Genomic DNA, 15,068 nt, shown 5'->3' on the forward strand with positions numbered 1-15,068 from the left:
GTTGTGCAAAGGAAGGGTCAAAGATTTCTCCTTGTATGCTCCAACCTTGTGAGATGTTTTAAGCGACGACTCTATTCTGTCCTATTGAAAAAAGGGAATAAAGGAATACCAAAAAGTTTGGCACTTATCGATTTGCAAACAACTATTACCTTATGTAGGTATTTCCACCACTGAATTAATTTAAATTTAAGGTTGGGGTTTTTCCTAATTTTTCAGTGAGAAACTATGTTGCTGCACTAAAAGATTAATAAAATTTGAGGCTTTTTAAATGTTTTGCCCATAGTTGTGAAGGTTACTCTTTGCATTTAAATAAAAAGTGCGAAGATCGATGATTGACAGAATGTTAAAAGGGAAAAAAAATTACTTAAGAAATGCATCACACAGCAAATGTTGCATTTTTCTTAGGTGGATCGAATGTCATTTCCATGCGGCTGCACAAAAGAAGGCTGCAGCAATTCAACCGGAAGAGTAGAGTTTAATCCTATCCGCGTTCGAACCCATTTCCTGCACACCATCATGAAGCTGGAACTTGAGAAGAGCCGTGAGCAGCAACAAACCTCCCAGAACACCGGTTACTGCGGGGAGGCCAACGACATGGGGAAAGGGAACCTGTTCACGCAGTCGCAGCACAGGTTGGACTACTCTTTGTCCAATACTGTCCCACAGACAGCTGCTATGCATCTGCACGCTGGAGATGAGATGGAAGACCCTCTGGATGATGAAGATGAGGAGGATGATGAAGAAGATGAGGAAGAGGAGGAGGAAGAGAATGAAGATGAGGAGGATGAGGAGGACAGCAGCAGTGTTTGTAGTGGGTTGTCCGATTCCAGCACACAAAGCTTTGCCAACAGCGACTCCGAGGATGAGGAGGAACCTGAAGGGAAGTCTGAGAATTACGTGGACGACATGAAGCCCCCAGTGGTTTCTCACACTGAAGTGGTGCCACCGTCCTCGGTAATGTGTTACACCGATGGCTCTGTGGGTCATGATAACCACATTAACGGAAATCCTTACCTAATGAACTCTTCCTCCGCTGAGTACTATCAGCTGGGGTGCTCCAGTGCCGACTCGAATGTCCAAACCAGTCGGCCCAGTGAGTCCTACAGTGAGGCATTAGGATTCCCAGATCCAATCAGTGCGACGAACGGCAATTTGACCCTGGGAACCTTCACCACGACCTCTGGGGAGTTCACGGGCTACTCCAATCATACAGAGAAGCAGTACATGACCAATCACCACCTTAATCTGAATGAGGGTGGTCCTGCCGCCTCGTTGCGCTGCTACCCACCTGATCAAAACACCAAGGTGCTGTCCAAGGCCATGTTTGCAGAGCAGCCTGAGAACCAGAACCACACAGAGCTTCAAAACTACCTTAACAACAACAGTAAGGAGTCCTACAGCAGTAACAGCGTCACATGTACGCCACCGGAACAGCATCAGCAGGAATCAAGTGCTAATGGACTTCCTGACCTAACCTTACTATCAAACAATTCTAAGAACCTTCCTTTACCAGACCATTGCCCTGAGGTCACAGCCAATTAAAAAGGCCTTGAGCTTTCAATTAGTACATCCTCACTTGAACCTGACTGTGTTGTACTTTTAGGGAACATCATCATTGCCTTTTTCCATTTTTTTCAAAACAATTTACTGAATAGCTGGTGGAGGTGTCTGGGGAGAGGGACGTCTGGGTGTCTCTACTGAGTCTGCTGCCCCCGCGACCTGGTCCCGGATGAAGCGGAAAACGACAACTTTACTGAATAATACCACATTTTTCATCTGTAACTCTAAAGCCATAGATAGGTTTGTGATGGAAACACCTTTGTGGTACCGTTGACAAATGCAGGTTTCTCCATTACACAAGTCCAAAATCCCAGAGATAATATAAAAAGTACGAACAACTTATGTCATGCTGTGCAATGTAACTTTTGCAGAGCTAAAGTTCTAGTTTCAAGCAAATATTGTACTGTAGATGGAGCTTTTCTGTCCTCTGTATGTGCAAAAAAATGTCAGTTTTATTTACTGTGGCTGAAATATTAGTGTATCCTTATATATTGTAAATGTTTTCGTAAAAATATGCATGCTGTTTTGGGACTCATTGAAAAATTGCCTCAGTTTAGGAAAAAAGTTGTATTCATAATGTACAGTTATCATCTTTTATGACTTGAAAATCATAAGAATTCTTTTAATCCAAGTGACCAGTCAGGTCATTTTGAAGAGTTTTGCACTTAAAGTCTACTTTGGGTTCAGTGGCATGTATTTACTTATTGACAAAATCTCACATTTAAAAAGATTACGTTTTACAATTGCATACACAATTAGAAGTTAGAGAGGGCATATTGTTGAAAATATTCTGGTATATTTTAAAATAGCCTAGAAAGCTTTTTGATTCATTACCTACAACAGAAAGTTATATCATCACTTTTTGTTTTCAGTTATGTTTGAATTTGTAGATCATAATAGCATACATTTTCATGTGCAAAATCAAGCGAGTTGCAGAAGCATGATGACATTACTTGTGGAATGCCAAACTCAGGCATCAATGCGTAACACAATGAAAAATTCAAGATAAAAGTTGTGAAACAAAGTCTGCAGCTCTAATTTGAGTTACTAAAATTCAAATTGCTCTGTGGTGCACTGAGCCAGACCTATAACTCATCAAAAGAAACTATGACAGTATTCAGGTTACATGTTGGAATCTGTGCTCCAATTCTGACCAGCATTGTTACTCTGATGCTTACAGGCGACAGCACTCCCATTTTTACAGAATCCTTTAACAGAATACAAACCCATGCAGCGATTGTACAAGTTTCACTTTACCTCACATAATCAGTGTGTATAAGCATGAAACTGCACTACGGTATTACAGCTGAGAAAGCCCTTATGCCTAGGACACTATGTCACTACAACGAAAATCACTTCATCTTCCCCTCCTGTGGGGGTTAGAAGGGTAGTTGATATATTTATATAGAAGCTGCAGAAAAACATTATCTCCTTCATTTGGCTCAAACAGAAAAATGCTGCAGTTTTTATGATTATTAACTACCCTTCTAACCCTTATGTAGGAGTTAGAAGGGTAGTAAATACACTCAAATTTAAGCTGCAGTCAAAAGTTATTTCCAATTGGCTCAGACACAGAGAAAATTGATAGCCTATTACATACAGAAGTAGCTTTTAATTTGAAGCCTCGAGGCACCAGCAGGGGTTTTGTGCTAACAGAGGACACAATGAAAAAAAAAAAAAAAGAGAAGGATAAACCACTGTCAAAGAACACATCTCCCCTGATAAGCTCTATGCTCAACACCTGAGTCGCCTCAGTGGTCTGGCTGTTGACTCCGTGCTAGAGCTACAGGTCCTAATCATGGCATAAACGGTGGTGTGTTCTGATCTCTTAGGTGCGAGTTGTTCCTTTCCCTAAATCAAAGTTTCCAGTTGTTTGATAATCTTGACGGATCATCAGTTTCCAATAGAGAGAGTTCTTGGTAGGTGAGGACTAATCTATTCTCTTCACCTGTTTAATTCCATGGAGCTCACCCATGTTTCCTGCATAGATGATCTTTGGAAAAAAAACCAAAAGTGCACAATCCTTTTCCTGTACTGCCAAGAGGTGTCCACACATCCACATTCTACATTCATATGGATTTTTTTTTGTCTAGGAAACATTCCCAGCGATTTCAAGCCGCTGGAGACGCTACGTCCATTTGTAAAAGCGCTTCCCGTTTCAGTGCCATTACGTATCCACTTCAAAAACCAAAGGAAAGTCTGACTTATTTTTCATATTTCCAATTAAAAATTTTCTGGCTCTAAAAGGTGATATTTTCCCCTTTCAGCTAGGTGGGCTACACCTTACAGTGTAAAAAGTAAGATGATTTTCAATGTGGATCCAATAAGAATATTTGGCTAGAGGAGGTGCAACAAGCATGATTAGCCTTTCCTTTTAAAGTAGTTTTTTAATAAAGTGAGATAGAGTAGCCTTTAATTTAAATTTGATTTGCCTGTTTGTATTTACCTATAGCATCACGTTTAATTGAAAACAAAAAACGATTTAGCTGTTGTTCTTCGGATAAACAGTTGTTCAGGCTTGACAATAAAAATAGAATTTCAGACAAGATTGATTTCATGAGAAGTACAAACTGAACTGAATCATCTTAGCAATGAAAAGCCAGTTTTTAAAAGCCTGTTTACTTAAAATGTGTAAATAGTGGCATATATATATATATATACATATATATATATATATATATATACATATATATATATATATATATATACATATATATATATATATATATATATATATATATATATGTAAACAATAGCAGACAAAATGAATTAGAAGTTCTCAAAAATAGAACTAATAAATTGCATGGAAAGCTCCAATGAAGTTCTTTACTCCTTGCTCTTGCATAACTACAGGACTTTTCTTCACTTTCAAGCTTGCATATCCATTAATCTTTACTGTAACAGGAGTTCGGCGCTAAATCTTTATAATTTTTTGTGCGTTTGTTCATTAGTTGGGGGCCTCCAATGCCACTTTTCATTTAGCAGTAAATCAGCTGCATCAACACAAACCTATAATACATAGAAATTGTGCCAAAGTGTACAGTGTGGGAAGACTCCTTACGAAGACATTGCTCCCAGTTAGGAATCATGTGTTTTAAGTTTCAGTATTTATTATAAAATATTGAAATGTGTATTTATTGTGGTTTACTAAAAGTCTGTATTGAGTAACTTGATATGTTAAAACTGTCTTTCGTTTCATGCAAGTCAACGTGAATTGTAAAGCTTCATGTGCCTGGTTTATTTAATTTCGTTTCATATTTGGTGAAATGCATAGGATTTGCACAAAACTAGCATAATTTGTTTTTCCAAGTTTTTATGTTTCTAACTGTACATAAAGCCTACATAATTTTCAGTTGTTGCATTTCAACATGTTTTCGAATACATTTTATAAAATGTGTGATGTTGAAACATTTTCAATGCGTGTTGTCTGGAAGCTTGCAATTTCTTGGTGCCAAGCGCCCTCTGCCGACCACAGAAGGGAAATGTGAGTGACGCAGGTTTTATCCAACAGAATTTATTGAGCTATCAGAATAACATCTTCACATTATGGCACTCTGAACACAAAACATTTTCAATTTCAGAAAAGTAAACACATTCAATCTGATCCCCCAACACAACATTCACAGCCCTCAAAACACTAGTGCCTGCACCAGAAATTCATAGGTTCACTCCCGCAAAAATGCACACAAACAGAACGTTTGAGGAATTTAATTACTAAGCAAATGGAGTTCATTATGTTAAACTGAGTTTTCCTTTCATAAACACAAAATCCCTCAAATTAATTGACATTAATTAATTAATTAGGCAACTTTAAAAATACATCTAAATCATTAATGATGCTTTGCTGCTCCTGTGCTTACAAAAGAGCATTTCCATTTGTGGTCAATGTACATTTTGTTATTTTATATTTAAAGACCCGCACACTTTCTCAAACTGGCAACAAATCAAGCTGTCCTCTTCACATTATAAAAAATAGGTCTTATAAAAGTAAAGTTGGTGTACCTCAGTTATTGAAGTCTCAAATGTTTTCATCAAAAATGACCCAACCACAACCAATTTAATAAAGACTAAAATAAAAAGTTAGGGACATTTTTTTGTTCATACTGTTTAGCTCTTTGCTATGATCTTTATATCACCACTTTGTTGTTTGTAACAAACACTTTTTTTTAAGTTCACACAAGCTTCTTGCTTAATTATATGCTGGCTTTAAACCCTTAATATTGTTTTGGTTGTGAAGACATCTAAAAGATAAAAGGCACTTGCCCATTGTGCAGGTTCCTTGCTATAGGAATTGCATGTATTCCTGTAACATGGCACATGATGGATTTCTCCGTAGTCCAGACCTTCCAGCAGCAGCACAGTTAAGTCCTTTTATGTACAAAAAAATAAATAAAAATTCAATGTGCTTTTTAATAAAAAAAAGCTGCATACATTCTTGGATACTCTTGTCCTTGAATGCTTCATGCATACAAAGCAAACATTTGCAAAGCAGTGGTTTGCACACTCAGATGAAGGACCAGTGCTGATATCTGTCTGAGGGGCTGCAAGGAGCCAAATATGGATCCTCATGACGGGCACTCAGACACATGTTCAAATCTGGCAAGTAGAGCAACTGGTTCTAAAGAAGGAGAGGATAACATTACTACTTTGCTACAAACGTAAAAGATAACCAGTGAACCTGAAATCAAACTAGGGGAAATGGAATAGCAAACTCACATCCTTCAGCTCCCATTTTTGTTGGGCTCCTACAAACGTATTCCTGCCTTTGTACTGGCATTCTTCCAGCTTTACAGCCACTCCTACCCCATGCAAACACAACTCCTTCTGAATGTTGTGTCTAATCTCGTGACGTGTGGAGTACTCAAAGTACTGGGGGAACAGGAAAAGTTAGAAAATAAAATCATCAAAACTTGTGGCTAAATCTAACTGTGCGGTTTCGATGAGAGATAGAACGTGCATTTTCCTACTGACCTGGTTTCCACCTAGTCCATGACATGGGTACATAATCAGCGGTTTCCCGCCCTCGTTGTTCTCTCCAGCATCCAGACATGTGTCTTTGCCCACATTTTTTACCTACAGAAAAAAAAAGAGCAAGAAGGGAAAGTGAGATTGAGCAAGAGGAAACAAAATGAAAAACTAACAACCAGCACAAGCTGTTCAAACAACTTTAGCTTTCAGAAGTGCTTTTAGTGGTGTTAAATTGGAACTGCCTTGTACCCTGCAGAGATCCCAGGAGGAAACCCACAGCGGGTAGACGGAGCTATGGAGTCTGAAAAGAGGAGAACTGGAGGGAGAGAGTGTGATCTTACCGAGCCAAAACGGAGTGGGCTCAGATCAGGCATGAAGACTTCTGGATAAACGTTGTTCAAATACCATGAGAAGCTTTTGCACTGCAGCCGCTCCCGGAGGTCCATGCGTTTGGAAATATCTCCAAAACTTTTCTGTCATAACAATGAAAAGCAAATGGAATGAAGAGACAACTAAAGATTTCTGAATACAATCAGCATTTAGAGACAAATATTTGTGTTTAACACTTTTTTTCCTCCCCGTTTGTGCAGTACTCTCAAAACAAAATGGAAATAGAAAAAGTTATGTTCATTACAAAAAAAAATTTTAGATGCATCAATCAGCCATTTCCTGACAGATACGGATTCCCAGTTTTCTATGAGAGAGCTATCAGTTTTTATTCCAAAGAAAATTATCCCAATTTTATGTATCAAAGCACGTGTCTCTAATCTTAATCTGATTTTTATTCCACTCAAAAAAAGTTCATCAGATTACACACACCGTTTGTTGATGGATTTTAAGAGTTAAAATGGTGGAAGTTCATAGTTTTGATGCATTTACCAAACAGGAAAATACCAGATTTACTTTAGTATTTGGCCTGCCAGTCACAAGGGAAATTTGACCTATAATTAACTAATTAACTAATGCATCTACACATAAAATTGTGGTATGGTCACATTTACGTGGAAAATATGTTTAATATGCTTAAATCTGCAAGGTATTAATTTAGCAAAAACTTGCATAGCTGTGCTGTGGTGGAGGAAGAAAAAAAAAGTCACCCGCTTGGTGAGGATTAAATTAGTTACACACCAGTAACAAACTATAAAACCCAGTTTTATAAAGAAGTGAAAAACATTTGTTTCAGAAAATCTTAGGAGTGTGCATACAAAAAAATGAAAATGGGTGCACATGTGCATTCTTGTATACATTCATTTAAACATTTGGAATCCGATTTCTAGCATTGTTTCAAGGGATGATTTTCAACTTGATTCAAGCCACATGTTTGGAAACCAGTGACAAAGTAACAGTCTTTACCACCAGTAAATCATAGGGAGAAAATAAAAACATATGGCATGATATAAATAAACGGGTTTAAAAAACATTACTTGTAGGTATTGCTGCATCTAATATATTTTTTTTATTTCTGATGCCAACAGTGTCTGATCATTGATCTTTTCAAGCTGGACAGTAAAAATTGTTCACAAATGAAAATCTAAAACATGTGATGTGAATTTGTATTAAACCCCCGTTATACTCTTGGTAACTCTGAAGGAACTGCAGAGATTCACAGCTCAGCTCAGAATGCGCCAAAATCAATTTCCGATATTAATAATCTGATATTTGCATATATATATTTGCATATATATATATATATATATATATATATACACACACACACACACTTTCCTACCCTTTCAACAATGTGAAAAATGAACACACAGCTGACACTGCTTCAGTAAAACACCCCACAATCCTGCTCTGCATCACCGTCACATGCCTAAACAAATATTACATGGCCAACCCGCTCCCTCTCCTGAAACACATTTGCAAACAGCAACAAGATCTAAATAAACTTCGGTTGTTAATGTCAATGTTCAGTTATTAATGAGTTTTACTCATTGGACAAATACCCTTATGTTAATAAATGACTAACGTCAGCCGATACCGATGTTACTGCAGAAATATCGTGCATCAGTAATTAGCATTGCACTCTACAAACCTGGCTTTTATGAAAGAGTGGCCTGATGAAAACCATTGTTGGAGGAAGGCCATAAGAAAGCCTGTTTGTAGTTTACTACATGCTGTATAAAGACTCTACTGCGGCACATCACTAAAACACTATCCCAACAGCAGAAAATAGTGGTGTCGGCATCATACAGGTGGGATGATTTTCTACATCACCCATCAGATTTTTATTTGCCAAAACAAATTGGAAAACGTGAAATTTTTCTTTACACTATTGTGTTCTATTTGTTGTTGGTCCATTACATAAGATCTCAAAAATAAAATTACCTAGCAAAAGGGCTATGAATGTTTCTGCAAAGGAAAATCACAGGGGCCCTAAATTACTACTACTGCACATTAAGTTTTGACAGTGGACCCTTGGAAGTTGTGGACGGCAGCATGTCTGATTGAAATCAGCAGGACTGGCCTCTTTTTGCGAGGTAAAGCCCTGAAGGAAATGTTTACGACCCCTTCAAGAGTATATGTTAGTAAAACACCATGAGCCTGTCATTTCCAACAGCTGACTTCCTACAGCTTTTCTATGCTGTATATATTTTTAAGAATGTGTGTCATTTGTACAGAGAATTGTTTTCCTAAACCTTTCTCCTGGAGACAGTGCCCTTTCCCTTGAGAGCATCTTAAGTAACTCGTAATCACATCTAATGCTTGTTGTAAGCATTTCTGGGACAGGAGCTGGGATTTGCTCAAGCTTGCCTAAAGGAGATAATAAGTGGTCTAGAAAACACTCATACACAGCCTTAAGTGGTGGAAACAAAAGACAAAAGACTTAGGAGCAATTTGCTGCTTCTTCAAGATACATTCTATTGACATAATTTCAGAAGCGTAATAACGGCAAAACCGGCACTTACATCCTTTGCCATTTGAGCAGCTTGCTGGTTCCGACGGTAAAAGATTTCCTTGTACTCGTCCATCCAGACCTCAGCCAGTCGAACCTGGTTCCGAGCAATCACCTGCGTGCCCTTAGGGAACGTGTGCGGACTTTTGGTCCGGAAAACATGACCGACAATGGAGCAAGGGATGATCTCCAGCTGTCCACCACACTGCCACACCTGCAAGTTAATGTGAGTCGGCAGAAACAGATGCACAGTTGGACACACCCATGAGGCCTTCTGGAAACTCAAACAACTCCAAGCCTGACAATGACAGCTCAGTGACGTCTTACCCTAAATGACATCTCAATGTTCTCGCCACCCCAGATTTCCATTTCTTCATCATAGCTTCCAATGAGGTAAAAATATTCTTTAGAGATTGAAAAGAGTCCACCAGCAAATGTGGGAGTCCTATAACATACAGGGATTTTATTACAGGAGGGTAAATATTTACACAAAGGGCACGATCTCAATTGAGGCAGATGTTTTGCCTACTTTATGGGATATGTTTCATCTTTTCTCCTCTGCTTCTCGTGGTCTGGTAGAGTCTCCCAGCCAAAAGAGAGACTCCAGTCAAAGTTGCCACGGTTGTGGTGCTGGCCATATGGGGAAGGTTTCATGAACTCAAACGTGTTGAGCTCAATAGTTGTTATATCGGGACTCACTACAGCAGTGTAGTTCTCAGCAATCCTTGCCAGGAGAGGTTCCAGCCATCCATGAAAACATTCACCTGTGAGCAGACACACAGGACACCACGTCACAGCTAGATTATTATTATTATTCACAACATGACAAACATTTTCAAGTACAATGTGGGTGTGTAAAGCAGTTTAAGTGTTTGCATGAAGTCAGTAGTGCTGACTAACAATGAGCATCCAGAAAGGTGAGCGTGTCACCGGTGGCAAAGGAGGCACCCAGCAGGCGAGCGGTTATGAGTCCTTTCCTTTCTCGCTGTCGGACGACTTGCACGATGTTCAGCTGCTTTAAATACGCATCCAGCTCATCCTTCAGTACATCTGAAAGGTAGGATAGTAATTAGGAGAATCTATTGAAAAGTGAGATACAAAAAAACAAAAACAAATGTAGGGAAAGACTAGTGAACGAATTGTATAAAGTCTAAAATAACTGGTAAGCAGGTGAGCACGTGGGAAAAAGGCTGGTGACAAAATTGGAGAAAACTTGGTGTGAAAGTTGCTATTCCAGAAAAAAGACTGGAAGTCTATTTCAGTATAACCTGGATGTTAAAAGTGAAATCAGACAATGCACAAAAGGGGTGCAGCGCTGATGGTGTAGGGGTTAAGCCATATACGGAGGCTACAGTCCTCGAAGCGGCCGTCCCGGGTTTGAGTCCCGGACCCGGCAACATTTGCCGAATGTCTCCCCCTCTTTCCTGTCTGCCTACTGTCAAAATATAAAGGCCACCAGTGCCAAAAAAAAATCTTTTATAAAAAATAAAAAAAAAAGACAATGCACAAAAGATGTAAGAAGTTATTTACAACATAACAAAACTTGAGGTACACTTTGGTCGGTGCTGGTCATTGTGCTCTCTGTTATTTTTGTGTCTGCAATGTACTCATCACATCAATTGATACCTCCATTTTGTCAAATGGACAAAGGATCGAGTTGAGCCCAAGACGGCTGCGAGATAGCGAGAGATAGCAGGATATTCAGGAGCTGCCTGGAAGGCTAAACATTTTACAGCTAGGTCGCTCTGTTTGAACGGTTAGAACTTAGAACCCATGCATGTCATGAACATGCTGGATATGGAAATGTTGGCAGCATATTGGAAATATCACCACTAAGGTAAGGGTCTACATTCCCTGTTGGAATAGAAAGAGACCTAATTACCAATGTAAAAACTCAAAGGGACAAATATGGAAACCGCTCATGGAAGGAAGGCAAGGCAACATATTCCGCATACTCTAAAGGTTTTTAAAGAGATATCAGAACCAGCTAACATCGGTATTGACGGAAAAGGCCTTTTCAGACATCAGAAATTAGCCAGAAATCTCTATACAATGGGTCATTGGCAAGATAAAAACAGAGTGCCTCACACACACACACACACACACATATATATATATATATATATATATATATATATATATATATATATATATATATATATATATATATATATATATATATATATATATATATATATATATATATATATAGAGGCACTATAGACTATAGCAGATGTTTATTTATGTCCTGCATTCCTTAAAAGCCTCCCCAGTATTTTACTTCTTTCATACATCTGACCTATATTATTGTGTTATCTCTTTTGAAGTCAGCCCCTGTTAATTCCACCTTGGAAAATACTCACTAACAGCCCCTTGAGTCCAATTGTTAGCCACGTCAGAAGCCACAAGAGGAGCATGGAGCTCCGCTCAGAGCTGCCCACGCAGCATGCGGCCTATAATTGAACCCAAAAACTGAGCGGAGTGGTCTTTACAAGGGTCCTATAAAATGTTTTACCATCCACACTGGCGTCGTCCACCAGGATGATCTCCTTGAGGAGAATTGCAGGGGAAGTATGGAGGACGCTGTAAACCGTCCTCAGTAGAGTGCTCCAAGCCTCGTTGTGAAACACAATAATCACGCTGGTAGTCGGCAAGGAGGGGCACCGCTTGAAGGTTTGCTCGATGCATCTGCATGAGGCAGGACAACAAAAAAAAAAAAAAAGAAGTGACTATCCTAAATGGTTTTTGAAAGGCTTAAGAGTGTAGTTATTATATCTGCAGGAATCCCTTTCAGCTGTGATGCTGCATGCGTCAACCTTTGAAATACCTGCCGAACTGGAATGGGAGAGATTTTGCTCACTACTTCAAATACATGCAATCGTTAAGCAATTTAGATGGACAGCCCTTTTACCTGTGCTGTGTGGTGAATACAAACAATCATCTACTTCAATTTTTATCTAGGTTCAGGCACAAAGATAGTCAAAGTCAAAATAATCATATCTGTTGTTTCTGCCTGACATTTCCTCAGTTGCAAAAAGTAAATGCCAGTACTTTATTTGGATTAGACAGTGGTTTAGGATTACAGTATCTAAATAAATAGTTTAGAAAGATGTTCACATACTCTGGTGGTCTTGTATCCGCGCCCAGGTCTCGGCTCAATGAGATGCGATCACTTGCGTAAACGTTGAAGCAGTGCTTCTCTTCACCCTTATCCTTCTCCTTCTGCTCTTCGGGACTGAGCGAATCCGTGTGGAAAGGTTTGCCAGCTGCTCCAGGAGAAAGGGGATTCTGGGGTGGCCTCTCCAGAGCCGGCCTGAGCTCAGCAGCAGTATAGTGACCCGGCAGGCAGGAGGCACCCCCTGGTTTATCCTGCTGCCGTACGGGGGCTTTGATCTGCATCTTTGGCATTGCATGCTTGAAGTTATTGACGGCCCCTATTACCATTCCCAGCATGCTGTCGCGCTTCACTGCCATGTCCTTGAGCCAGGGATCTTCCTGTTGGTTTTGTGCCCCCACTTCCCATTGTATAAAGAATAGAAATGTGACAAACACTAGGGTCACTATGGCCAGTTTAAGTGGGTGCAGTGGTCTTCGGAGAACTCTTCGAAAAACCGTCATTCTTCTTACTTGGCTGTGGCTGGTTGTGGATGAAGATCCAGCTGTACTAAACACACATATTCAAACTTTAAAAAAGTAAAAAATACACCATAAGAGGTAAGCTTGGCAGACATTGCTTTGGCCATTGACATTTTCATATTTTAATCATCCATATTAGTTTATAAATGTAGTGCGTAATAATAGAGGTGAGAATACTGCAACAAGGTAACTGTTAGCTGTAAATTACACCAAAGTTACTGCCTCTTGGTGGTACATTAAAGGGATGTTTCACAGTTTTTTATATTCTGAGACTGTACTCCATTTGATGATCTTAGACATTCCTACACTGAAGAGATTCTTCAAATACATTTACAGATCAATACACTCAATGACAAAAACATTTGGAATGCTTTGTTGGGAACCTGGTTGACGTCAGATTCAGACAAAATTAAAAATTGCAATACAAGGACTGGTCAAACCCCTTCTGTATCTCAATAACAACATATTTTCTTTAAAACAGTTTGCAGTTTGTGAATTTCTTATTCTGCTGGTTAAAAACATAAGCTTTTTATCCTTTTTTGTTTTTTAGGCTTTATGGTATAGGAACACCTCAGAAAGCACGAACGTTCAATAAATGAACTGGACAAATTTGGACTGAATTATTCTGGCGTTTGTGATTTCTGAAACATGTTGCTCCTTTGAGGTGGGGTGTGGGTTGAATTCTCACCTCATGACCTTGACGTATTGTCACACCTCTCCAGTTAAACCCCAAATTATTCATAATCCCCATTTTTGGTGATGAGCTCCAAGTCTTTAAGGCTGGAGGGCCTCCTTGCCATTTCCCTATTTTTTAGTTGAGAACACTTTGTCAAAAATAATGTGTTACAAAAAAAAAAAAGAGTCAAAAAAAGATTAAATTGGATAGGGGTATGAATACCTTTGGCCTACATGCCACCTAGCTAGGAAGATTTATTACCATTTGAGCAGCATTTTATGGCTTTAACACACATTGATTCTTCTTTTTGTTTCTTTTCAACAGACCTTAATAACTTTGCGTCCTTTAAACAAGTTATCACATAACTACCGAAAGTCCCTGAACCTGAAGGCTCAGGAGGAGGACTAGTTTATCCACAGTGTAAAAGTCAAAACCAACAGCAAGCTCAACGTTTTTAATCCAGTCGCTGCAAATTTGACATCTTAGCTGTGGCAGGCAGGAAAAATTGTTTACATGCTTTCATTGGTGGAACTGATTTTAAGTTTATTAACAAGTCAATAAAAATGTATGTTTAAATAACATACCACTTCGTTTTTCCCTCTATTTCGTCTTACCATAAGAGCAAGGAAAGTGATTTAATTACCAAGAATTTAAGAAATTTTTTTAAATTTAGAAATTGGTTGTAATCAAGTTCTTAAACTTGTATATATTTCTATATGAAATAAAAAGAATTAAAAAAAAGTTTGTTTTTAAACAGTGAAATGAGTTTCAGGTTTAAAAAAATACAGCAAACTCTCTACTAACTTCCTGGCCAGGTCAAAACAACCCTAGATGTTTAAAAGGGGACATGTATCTGTAAATGCTGATGATCAGATTTTTTTTTATCAAAATATGAAAGTAGCAAATAACTTTGATCTTGCATTCCTTCAAACAAAACACGTACCACGAGTCGCTGGACTGAAGTTTACGCTTGGTGGTCCATTTAAGAAGATTTCAAAATCCACGGATATGTCATCCTGGTTTAATTGGGATCGTCTGTTTGCTGCTTTAATTCCACACACAAAAAAAAAAAGTTTAATTTTTAGAAAGACAAAAGCATTTGCTCCGACTTCACCACACTTCCGTCTCGTTGGATCCAGGTGTGCTCCTCTCAGGTAGAAGGCGGTGGCACAGCGGCGCGCTTGCGCACAGCAGATCCCTGCGTGTCAAAATAATGGTCAGAATCCATATCGGGAAGACAACGAAAAAAAACTGAAATCTTAATACGAGTATTTATCTTTTAAGTTTCCTGAAATTTATTGCAGATTTCAGTCAAATACGTAGACGACA

The 15,068-nt window shown here is 38.8% G+C and overlaps 2 protein-coding genes across 5 annotated transcripts in view; one reads left to right on the forward strand and one right to left on the reverse strand.

The window, feature by feature from the left end:
- csrnp3 (cysteine-serine-rich nuclear protein 3) overlaps window positions 1–4,977 on the forward strand; it is a 41,186-nt gene extending 36,209 nt beyond the window's left edge. For all 3 annotated transcript variants that reach the window (XM_047370352.1, XM_047370351.1, XM_047370350.1), the window contains one exon: window positions 406–4,977. In XM_047370352.1, the coding sequence (XP_047226308.1) occupies window positions 406–1,542 (1,137 nt within the window). In that variant the 3' untranslated portion in view covers window positions 1,543–4,977. The remainder of the gene's footprint in view (window positions 1–405) is intronic.
- Window positions 4,978–5,058: 81 nt separating this feature from the next.
- galnt3 (UDP-N-acetyl-alpha-D-galactosamine:polypeptide N-acetylgalactosaminyltransferase 3 (GalNAc-T3)) lies at window positions 5,059–14,915 on the reverse strand. 2 transcript variants are annotated; one of them, XM_047370349.1, is made up of 11 exons: window positions 14,683–14,915; window positions 12,549–13,091; window positions 11,943–12,115; window positions 10,328–10,477; window positions 9,957–10,191; window positions 9,755–9,872; window positions 9,441–9,641; window positions 6,870–7,001; window positions 6,532–6,633; window positions 6,277–6,429; window positions 5,059–6,178 (listed from the first exon to the last, which is right to left on the reverse strand). In XM_047370349.1, the coding sequence occupies exons 2-11, from the start codon at window positions 13,043–13,045 to the stop codon at window positions 6,065–6,067; spliced, it is 1,875 nt and encodes a 624-aa protein (XP_047226305.1). In that variant the 5' UTR covers window positions 13,046–13,091; window positions 14,683–14,915; the 3' UTR covers window positions 5,059–6,064. The 2 variants fall into 2 exon arrangements, with proteins under 2 accessions (XP_047226305.1, XP_047226304.1); XM_047370348.1 differs by having other exon boundaries at window positions 12,549–13,086; window positions 14,683–14,817.
- Between the last annotated feature and the right edge of the window lie 153 nt (window positions 14,916–15,068).

The sequence above is a fragment of the Girardinichthys multiradiatus genome, chromosome 7 (assembly GCF_021462225.1).
Source record: "Girardinichthys multiradiatus isolate DD_20200921_A chromosome 7, DD_fGirMul_XY1, whole genome shotgun sequence".
Classification (NCBI taxonomy): domain Eukaryota; kingdom Metazoa; phylum Chordata; class Actinopteri; order Cyprinodontiformes; family Goodeidae; genus Girardinichthys; species Girardinichthys multiradiatus.

Bases quoted from the DNA above. Each gene is read 5' to 3' on its own strand.
- galnt3 (XM_047370349.1), bottom strand. From the start codon at position 13,045: ATGACGGTTTTTCGAAGAGTTCTCCGAAGACCACTGCACCCACTTAAA. The intron at 9,642-9,754 runs GTAAGACGTCAC...ATTAACTTGCAG, and splicing joins ACATTGAGATGTCATTTAGG to GTGTGGCAGTGTGGTGGACA. The intron at 7,002-9,440 runs GTAAGTGCCGGT...TTGTTATGACAG, and splicing joins CTGCTCAAATGGCAAAGGAT to AAAAGTTTTGGAGATATTTC.